At 45.3% G+C, this 10,399-nt stretch overlaps 1 protein-coding gene across 8 annotated transcripts in view; it reads left to right on the forward strand.

The window, feature by feature from the left end:
* Nucleotides 1–9,641, forward strand: part of LOC112237714 (C-Jun-amino-terminal kinase-interacting protein 4-like) — a 49,435-nt gene extending 39,794 nt beyond the window's left edge. For 7 of the 8 annotated variants that reach the window (XM_042315283.1, XM_042315284.1, XM_042315286.1 and 4 more), the window contains 15 exons: nt 64–193; nt 298–390; nt 761–883; nt 1,475–1,667; nt 1,902–2,111; nt 2,405–2,594; nt 2,747–2,863; nt 3,074–3,154; nt 4,958–5,025; nt 5,397–5,545; nt 6,056–6,227; nt 6,934–7,047; nt 8,903–9,079; nt 9,242–9,384; nt 9,483–9,641. In XM_042315283.1, coding sequence (XP_042171217.1) covers nt 64–193; nt 298–390; nt 761–883; nt 1,475–1,667; nt 1,902–2,111; nt 2,405–2,594; nt 2,747–2,863; nt 3,074–3,154; nt 4,958–5,025; nt 5,397–5,545; nt 6,056–6,227; nt 6,934–7,047; nt 8,903–9,079; nt 9,242–9,351 — 1,927 coding nt within the window. In that variant the 3' untranslated portion in view covers nt 9,352–9,384; nt 9,483–9,641. Of the gene's footprint in view, nt 1–63; nt 194–297; nt 391–760; nt 884–1,474; nt 1,668–1,901; nt 2,112–2,404; nt 2,595–2,746; nt 2,864–3,073; nt 3,155–4,957; nt 5,026–5,396; nt 5,546–6,055; nt 6,228–6,933; nt 7,048–7,627; nt 7,672–8,902; nt 9,080–9,241; nt 9,385–9,482 lie in introns of those variants that run through there. The other variant, XM_042315285.1, reaches the window with a different exon arrangement.
* Nucleotides 9,642–10,399: the final 758 nt, after the last annotated feature.

Raw genomic sequence — 10,399 nt, forward strand, 5'->3', positions numbered from 1 at the left:
CAAACCGGCCCATAATGTAATTTTTTGTAATGAAATTCCCTTTTTGTCCTGTCTCCCTGTCAGAATGGACCCGTGCGCCTCTCCGTCCCGTAGGGAGCAAAAGAGGGCCCAGTACAGACAGGTCAAAGCCCACATGCAGAAGGAGGATGGACAGGTACAGGCCCACGGATGGAGTCTACCCAGCAAATCTAAGGTAGGAGAGGAGGGGATGGGAGGGAGAGAGAGAGGGAGAGAGTTCGCAATAATAACCATATCCAAGTCTTAATTTTTTATATGACATCTTGTGTGTCCTTTCAGGTAGTGAACGGGGGCCCAACAGAGAACAAAGAGAAGAATCTACCTGTGCCAGTCTATCTGAGGCCCCTGGACCAGAAAGATGCTTCTATGAAGGTGAGCACAGCACACACTGTGATTAAGTTAACTTCATTTTGATCTGTGAAAACATACATTACTATTGTGCACAATGCAACATTTGAATACCAAGTTGTGATACACAAGTATAATACATGTTTTGCAATGGAGGCTGCTGAGGGGAGGACAGCTCATAATAATGGCTGGAATGGAGCAAATGGAATGGCATCAAACACATGGAAACTTTGTGTTTGATGTTGTTGATACCTTTCCACTCATTCTGCTCCAGCCAGTACCACGTACCCGTCCTCCCTAATTAAGGTGCCACTAACCTCCTGTGGTGTATTGAGCTTTTTTAAATGTAATTTCTATAAATTTGACGTTGTTTGATTGATTGATATGTCTGCAGCTGTGGTGTGCTGCGGGTGTGAACATGTCAGGAGGGAAGATCAGAGAGGGAGGGTCCATGTTGGAAGGACAGAGCAGGAAGGGCTCTGTGAGCAGCCTGGACCATTTAGAGACAGAGAACAAGGTAAGGGGGAGGTGTTTTGAGCATGTTGGCCAAGGGGGGTGTACCCGTACCTTAAGCACCTTGACATAAGGAGGGTGTCTCATCAGGATCACAGGACAGTATATGGAAACTTCTGACTGTTTTAGAGAGCTTGTATATCAGTCAACAAAAGTACTATATGCTGGAACTTTATACAATATAAGTGTGTTTAAAACAGTTTAATACTGGTTATGAGAGCTTGTACTGTAAATGACTGGAGAAAGAAGACTGGATGGTAATACATACAGACACAAGTTAAAGCTCTCATATTTACGAGTACTGGCCTCAAGCCATCATGACAGGGCTCAGTCAAGTCAACATTGTTAGCCCTTATACATACTAGTCCTGGTATAATGGAGCTCATGATCAGTCTGTCCTGTCCTTGCTCATGATCAGTCTGTCCTGTCCTTGCTCATGACCAGCCTGTCCTGTCCTTGCTCATGATCAGTCTGTCCTGTCCTTGCTCATGATCAGTCTGTCCTGTCCTTGCTCATGATCAGTCTGTCCTGTCCTTACTCATGATCAGTCTGTCCTGTCCTTGCTCATGATTAGCCTGTCCTGTCCTTGCTTCAGGAGCAGGAGAAAGGTGACCAGGAGAAGGAGAAGGAGCTGCGCCTGCAGGATGAGATGTCCTGCAGGGTGTGGATCTGTACCAGTACCCACTCCTCTACTAAAGTCATGGTGCTGGAGGCCAACCAGCCCTCTGACCTGTTGGACAGCTTCTACGCCTGCAACTCACACGTCCTCTGCATCGCCAGCATACCAGGTGTGTGTGTGATGTTTGTGTGTAGTTTGTGTGTGTATGTTTGTGTACAGTTTATGAGGAATTTATAGTATTAAAATTCCTCATAATGTCTCAAGATGGGTCTGTATATGTCAGTGTTGGCTGGTGTTACGTTCAATCAGATGAAGGGGTCATTGTAATGTCTGAATGGAATGAATAAAACGGTACTGTGTGTGTGTGCTCACTTCTGTGTGTTTTCACATGTCTGTTTCTCAGGTGTGTTGGAGACAGACTACCCTGCAGGGGAGGAGCTACCTGTACCCCAGGACCTGGAGTCCGGGCCAGTTGATGGCGTGTCATTGACAGGCAGCGTGGCCAGTCTGGGCTCCGCGGGCAGCGACGGCGCCTTGGCAACGGAAGGGACCACCGCCGTCCTCCAGATGGCTGGGGCAGGGCTCAATGACCTCCCGGCCCAGCACAGCTCAGGTAACACAGACACAGGAACTGGCCGCGGTTCAGGACATTATAGCAGTGGTCACCTCCATCACTAGTCCTGGAGAGATACAGGGTTTGAAGGCATTTGTTCCTGCCCAGAACTATACCATTTCATTCAACCAGGAGTAGTTGAATGAGGGGTTTTAGTGTTGGCATTTTCACACTTTCACACACATTAAAACTGGGGTATGCCCTGGGTTCCACCCTGAATGATCATTTTGTTTCTAATGCATACTTACTGTAATATTTTCTCTCTACATATTCCCCCTACCTCCACCCAACAGTGGATCTGTCCAGAGAGCCCAGTCCTGCAGAGGATGGGGTCCCCACGGCGGAAGAGGCCACAGAGGCTACAGAGGAGGGGGAGGAGAGCCAGGGGCTGGTCGTCAGTCAGCCAGGCATCTACACAGAACATGTGTTCACAGACCCTCTGGGAGCCGGCCACCATGAGTCCTCCACTGCAGACACACAGAGGTGAGACTGTCTGACCTAGTACGAGTTAGGAGTGACCTGACCAGGGAGAACTCTGATCCCTTGTTTAAGGCACTGGGTTTTATACATGAGTGATTAATGTGTGTTTGATACACTAAAGCTCACCAGCCCTGTTCTTTCTCTCTGTCTCCCAGGGACCAGGAGGGGGTGGGTGAGGCGTCTCTTCCCGACGACATGCTCCCTACTGGGGAAGACGTCCAGAGGATGAGCAGCGCCCTGCCCACCATGTGGCTGGGGGCCCAGAACGGATGGTGAGGACAAGGGAGTGGTCACCAGGGGCCACTAGGGCCACACAGAAATAAATGAGTATGGAATATACAGCAGATTTTTTTTTGTAATTTCTCTGTTAATTTTTGTTTATGCACCCTGATCCATATAATAATCTTTAGAAAATCATCACCATTTATTTGGGGATTGTGTTTTTTAATCTTTGTCTCCTCTCTTGTCTCCTCCCTCTCTAGTTTGTATGTGCACTCGTCTGTGGCTCGGTGGAGGAAGTGTCTCCACGCCATCAAGCTAAAGGACTCCATCCTCAACATAGTGTGAGTACTCTGAGGACTCTTTTCCAACAGTCTTGAAGGAGTTCCCACAAATGCTGAGCACTTGTTGGCTGCTTTTCCTTCACTCTGCAGTCCAACTCATCCCAAACCATCTCAATTGGGTTGAGGTCAGGTGATTGTGGAGGCCAGGTCATCTGATGCAGCACTCCATCACTCTCCTTCTTGGTCAAGTAGCCCTTACACAGTCTGGAGGTGTGTTTAGGGTCATTGTCCTGCTGAAAAACAAATGATAGTCCCACTAAGAGCAAACCAGATGGGATGGTGTATCGCTGCAGAATGCTGTGGTAGCCATGCTGGTTAAGTGTGGCTTGAATTCTAAAAAAAATCACTGACATTGTCACCAGCAAAGCACCATCACACCTCCTCCTCCATGCTTCACGGTGAGAACTATACATGCGGTGATCATCCGTTCACCTATTCTGCGTCTCACAAAAACACAGCGGTTGGAACCAAAAATCAGAAATTTGGACTCATCAGACCAAAGGACAGATTTTCACCGGTCTAATGTCCTTGGCGCTTGTTTCTTGGCTCAAACAAGTCTCTTCTTCTTATTGGTGTCTTTGAGTAGTGGTTTCTTTGCAGCAATTCGGCCAATTCACATAGTCATTTTACTATAATGAACTTATCCTCTGCAGCAGAGGTAACTCTGGGTCTTCCTTTCGTGTGGTGGTCCTCATGAGAGCCATTTCATCATAGTGCTTGGTGTTTGTTGAGACTGCGCTTGAAGAAACTTTGAAAGTTCTTGAAATTTTGCGGATTGACCGACCTTCATGTCTTAAAGTAATGATGGACTGTCATTTCTCTTTGCTTATTTGAGCTGTTCTTGCCATAATATGAAATAGCGCTATCTTCTGTATGCCACCCCTGCCTTGTCACAACACAACTGATTGGCTCAAATGCATTAAGGAAAGAAATTCCGCAAATTAACTTTTAACAAGGCACGCCTGTTGATTGAAATGTATTCCAGGTTACTACCACATGAAGCTGGTTGAGAGAATGCCAAGAGCGTGCAAAGCGCGGCAGGGTAGCCTAGTGTTTAGAGCGTTGGACTAGTAACCGAAAGGTTGTAAGTTTGAATCCCCGAGCTGACAAGGTACAAATCTGTCGTTCTGCCCCTGAACAGGCAGTTAACCCACTGTTCCTAGGCCGTCATTGAAAATAAGAATTTGTTCTTAACTGACTTGCCTAGTAAAATAAAGGTTAAAAAAAAAGGCAAAGAGTGGTTATTTTGAAGAATTTCAAATATTAAATCTATTTTGATTTGTTTAACACTTTTTTTGGTTACTACATGATTCCACTTGTTATTTTGTAGTTTTGATGTCTTAACTATTATTCTACGTAGAAAATAGTAAAATTAAAGAATGAGTAGGTGTGTCCAAACTTTTGACTGATAATGTACATGATTGATATGATTTATTGATTATTTCACACACAAAGTTTCCCAAAGAGAGACAGACAGTACTTGTACTGAGTATTCAGGCCATGTATATCTCACCAGACATGTCTTGTACTGAGTATTCAGGCCATGTATATCTCACCAGACATGTCTTGTACTGAGTATTCAGGCCATGTATATCTCACCAGACATGTCTTGTAGTGAGTATTCAGGCCATGTATATCTCACCAGACATGTCTTGTAGTGAGTATTCAGGCCATGTATATCTCACCAGACATGTCTTGTAGTGAGTATTCAGGCCATGTATATCTCACCAGACATGTCTTGTAGTGAGTATTCAGGCCATGTATATCTCACCAGACATGTCTATGTGTGCTCTCTGTCTGCAGGCATGTGAGAGGAAGAGTCCTGGTTGCCTTGGCTGACGGCACATTGGCTATATTCCACAGAGGCCTGGGTAAGGATGCATTGATTCAAGCCATATTGTGATGCAGGTTAGCGTTTTAATGAATCTTCTAGCTGGCCCAGCCACAAAGTAATACAAAATGAATTTAAACCTAACCATAACCGTAACCACACTGCTAACCCTAATGCCTAACCCTAACCTTAAATTAAGACCCAAAAGCAAATGTGTGTTTATATGAATTTTTACAATATAGACAATTGCGACTTTACAGCTGGCCTATCTAGCATAAATCACACAGTTCTGCCTCCAGGACCAGACTCTAATAAACGTTAACCTGTATTGTGATGCTCCCTGGAGTAAAACTGCTTGGCAGCCATTTTGTGTCACAAGCATATCACTTGTGTGTGTTTCTCCCTATGCAGAGGGACAGTGGGATCTGACTAACTACCACCTACTAGACCTGGGCCGGCCGCACCACTCCATCCGCTGTATGACAGTGGTGCATGACAAGGTGTGGTGTGGCTACAGGAACAAGATCTACGTCATCCAACCCAAGGCCATGAGGATAGAGGTACATCATCTGACGTGGTTAATACTGGAAACCTTCTGATGGTAGAAGGGGGGACAGTGTAAAGCGATTTGTGTTTCAGAAAAGTGCGAGATAAATGGGAATCCTTATGACTTTCCCCACAGCTGTTAGAAGTCTTTTCCAAAACACCCAAAAGGAAGTTTCACAAAATGACACTAAAGTTATTATATAATCTCCCTTTTGGTTTGAAGATGTCTTGTTGTTCTAATTGTCGTAGTTCTACTTTTAAGACTTTCATCCATGAAATTGATAAAGGCCCTTTGGTGACTTATTCCACATAGGTTAGAATAACTCCAGCCCACTTTGTCCTTTTAGATCTCTTTGTCTTATGTTTCTTGTGATCTAACACTTGTGTATTCTCTCAACAGTACAACCACAATCAAATAGAATATACACTGTATATCGGCCCATGATGTCTGTGCAATATCTGATAGTGATATAGTGTGGTTTAACATGGTTATAATGCTACCTTCTCTATTTCCTCCTGTGTAGAAGTTGTTTGACGCCCACCCCCGGAAGGAGAGTCAGGTGCGTCAGCTGGCCTGGGTGGGAGATGGGATCTGGGTATCCATCCGCCTGGACTCCACCCTCAGACTGTTCCACGCCCACACCTACCAGCACCTCCAGGACGTCGACATAGAGCCCTACGTCTCCAAGATGCTTGGTACTGTACATTGACTCACTGTTTAAATCAATACAACTTTATTGGCATGAAGTATTGACATTGACAAAGCAGAGGTGTTTTAGGATGATAGATGAAAAATAACTTTGTTTCAATAGAATGCATGGGGAATACGTGAATAATTGTGCTTAGGACTGTTGCGGTTACAGTATTACCACCACACCGGCATCATGAGTCATGACCTCAGTCAAATTCCACATGACCGTTGATTCACAGTAATCTACTCTCATGCACTCTGGACATGCGTTGGTACAGTAGCACCCAACTCGCTAACGACCGTCAGGTCACTAATGGTCTGGTACTCAGGTCTCTATTGTCCCTCTAACCACTCTGACATCAATGCAAATGAAATCAAAAAACACATCAAACACATCATCAAAACAGTACCATGCTTATATATATTGTCTTGCCCATTCACCCTCTGAATGGCACACAAACACAATCCATGTCTCAATTGTCTCAAGGCTTAAAAATCCTTCCTTAAACTGTCTCTTCCACTTCGTCTACGCTGATTGAAGTGGATTTAACATGAATAATGGATCCTAGATTTCACCTGGATTCACCTGGTCAGTCTGTCATGGGAAGTGTTTTGTACACTCAGTGTACATTGTTACCCTGTAACACTGCCAATTTAGCATGAGTTTAAGCAGTGTTATGACCCTGTCCTCTCTTCTCTCCCCTTCTCTAGGTACGGGTAAACTGGGCTTCTCCTTCGTCAGGATCACAGCCCTCATGATATCCTGTAGCCGTCTGTGGGTCGGAACGGGAAATGGTGTCATCATCTCCATCCCGCTGTCAGAAGGTAAGTCCATACTAGCTACATCTCAGTCATCTAAGATGGCCTCCTCTCCTCACCTTCCCTCAATCATTGTTCATTGCCCCTTGAAAATGTTCACGTCCCTCATAAGACCATGTTTTATAACAACGTAACTATCAACAAATATTTTTCAAGCCACTGTATAAAGTTGTTGGATGGTGAAAAGGTTTATCTACTTTAACTTGGCCCATTCATTCACGCAGGTTGACGTTTATTGAGCGATTTCCACTTGATGGGCCAGCTGCAAAGTCAAAATTGGCTATATTATACAAAGTCATTATCAGAAATGAGCTTTTTGGTCTTAATTTAAGGTTAGGCATAAGGTTAGCAGTGTGGTTACAGTTAAGGTTTAATGTCTGTGGCTGTGCCAGCTAGTGGCTATCCTGCTGAGCTGCCTCAGGACATGAGTCATCCCAATAAATACCAACCTGCTTAATTAACACTCATACAGTGAATGAAACAGCTCCAATTAGCTGTCTGTAAAGGAGAGAGTGGGTATTCATAGACTCTCTACTCCTCCGCTGCTCCATATATCCCTCCTCCTCTCCTCCCTCTTTCACTGAAGCTATAGGTCCTCCTCAGCATGGAGTCTTACTGAGGGCCTCAGGGGTGAGTCTCCATCACACAGCAAGCTTAACCAGACTTTCTTTACTACTCTGTTTCTCTCCCTCATCCCTCTTTCCTGCTGTCTTGCTTTCTATCCTTTCTATCTCTAGTGCTTCTATTTCTATTCCTAGTCCTAGTCCTGGTTTGTCTCTGCTGCCTTTGGTCAGTGGGTCTCTGGTCTCTCCCTGCCTGTTGGATCCTAGTAGTGGGTCTCTGGTCCTCCCCTGTTGTTTCTGATCCTAGAGTGGGTCTCTGGTCTCTCCCTGCCTGTTGTTTAGTAGTGGGTCTCTGGTCTCTCCCTGCCTGTTGTTTCTGATCCTAGAAGTGGGTCTCTGGTCTCTCCCTGCTTGTTGTTTCTGATCCTAGTAGTGGGTCTCTGGTCTCTCCCTGCTTGTTGTTTCTGATCCTAGTAGTGGGTCTCTGGTCTCTCCCTGCCTGTTGTTTCTGATCCTAGTAGTGGGTCTCTGGTCTCTCCCTGCCTGTTGTTTCTGATCCTAGAAGTGGGTCTCTGGTCTCTCCCTGCCTGTTGTTTCTGATCCTAGTAGTGGGTCTCTGGTCTCTCCCCTTAAGTGGGTCTCTGGTGCCTAGTTTTTCTGCTTCTCTCTAGTTAGTTTTCTGGCTAGACAAACAAACAGACCCAACTGACTGCTTCATTGTCTGTGCAGGGCAGTCACAGTCATTGTCGCTCTGTTGACGACCCATAACATGTCTTTTAGTTTGAACTTGTCTGTATTGTTTCTAAATGTTTCACTCCATTCATTCATTTCATAATGACTCCTTCCTTTCCATGTGTAGCATGTTTACAGCGTGACCTTGGCTTTGGGTCTACTGTATGTGTTTTCAGGATGGCCTTGCTGTTCTTAGGCACAGCCCTTAGCCGTGGTATATTGGACTTATACCACAAACACCCAAGGTGCCTTTTTGCTATTATAAACTGGTTACCAACGTAATTCGAGCAGTACAAAAACAAAAAAAATGTCATACTCGTGGTATACGATCTGATATACCATGGCTGTCAGTCAATCAGCATTCAGGGATCGAACATCCAGTTTATAATGGAGGCTTTGCAGTGTGCCGCTTGCTATGGATGGATAACAAGCTAAATGGATTCACTTCGCAAAACATTACAGTTAAGACATTCCTAATTTAAGGCCAGGAGTTTTTCCTGACATCATTACTCTATAGGTTTTGTTTTTAACTCCTTAGTTGTCTTGTTGTTGTTGTGACGTTGTAGCCAACAAGACAGCGGGTGCAGTGCCAAATCGCCCTGGCGGTGCCGTGCGGGTGTTCAGTGAGGAGGGCACAGAGAGCACCTTGCCAGGCAGCTACGTGCCCTACTGTTCCATGGCACAGGCACAGCTGTGTTTCCATGGACACAGAGATGCAGTCAAGTTCTTTGCAGCCGTCCCAGGTAAGCAGCAAGGGGTAGTGATCATTAGGGTGTGCAACGAGAAACATTTTGCAACAGAAAATTACAATTATTCTGCGCAGGCAGTCCCTTCCTACCTGTTTCATTCAGTTTTCTTCCTGAACTTGACCGAGGAAGTACTCAATACTTAACTTCCTGTTCCAGGTCAGGTGATCCCGTCCCCGGACCCGGAGGGGATTCTGGGTCGGATGACCCCGCCTCTGAGTCGTCTGACATGGCGACCTCTGAACCTGCCAAAACCTTCCTGGTCATGAGTGGAGGAGAAGGCTACATCGACTTCAGAATGGGTGAGTGTGTGTGTGTGTGTGTGTGTGTGTGTGTGTGTGTGTGTGTGTGTGTGTGTGTGTGTGTGTATGACATTATATGACGTATCTCTCCTCAACAGGTGATGATGTAGGAGAGGTGGATGGCAGCCTATCGGAACCCACCATGAAGCAGGCCACCCCCGCCAAACCAGAACGCAGCCACATCATCGTCTGGCAAGTCACTTCCTGCCAGGAGTGAGCCAATCACAGACTGCCACATCACTACTTGGTCGCCCAACTCCCCGCATGCCCCTCCCTTAGGTTTTAAGTTGTTATTATTGATATTATTATTACTACTGTGGATGACTACATTGTTGCTAAGGATTCTTTTAGTGTCTGTTTTAAATGTATCCATGAATTTGGAGCCTAATGTTTGCCAGGCAAGGTTAAAGTGAAGCAGTGAAGTCAACTCCTGATAAGTGCACATGGGATAGATAAGTGCACTCATTTTAAGTGCAGTGCACTTCACCGGGCCCTTTTCAAACCGTTGTTTTCACTTGCTCCAGATATCTGCAGCACATTCTAGAAGTCGACTGCGGTATAAAGGCAGCTCAGTGTTTTAAAGTAACTGTCCAGTGAAAATCTGACTGTTAGAAGTTTGTATTCTGTTAATTAACTCATACTCAAATAATATTGTTGACACTTCAAATCCCCCACCTCAAACTTGTATATCAAACAGACTGTTTCAAAAATGCTTGCTATTTCCTCATTGAGGATGATGTCATCCTCCTGAGGAGGATGAGCTGGCCAATCAGCGGTCTACTCACATAAATATTTTTAATGACCGGTATATGCCCACACCATTCTGTTGTTGGGGTAAGTCCACACCATTCTGTTGTTGGGGTAAGTCCACACCATTCTGTTGTTGGGGTAAGTCCACACCATTCTGTTGTTGGGGTAAGTCCACACCATTCTGTTGTTGGGGTAAGTCCACACCATTCTGTTGTTGGGGTAAGTCCACACCATTCTGTTGTTGGGGTAAGTCCACACCATTCTG

This window comes from Oncorhynchus tshawytscha, unplaced genomic scaffold (genome assembly GCF_018296145.1).
Source record: "Oncorhynchus tshawytscha isolate Ot180627B unplaced genomic scaffold, Otsh_v2.0 Un_contig_8190_pilon_pilon, whole genome shotgun sequence".
NCBI lineage: Eukaryota > Metazoa > Chordata > Actinopteri > Salmoniformes > Salmonidae > Oncorhynchus > Oncorhynchus tshawytscha.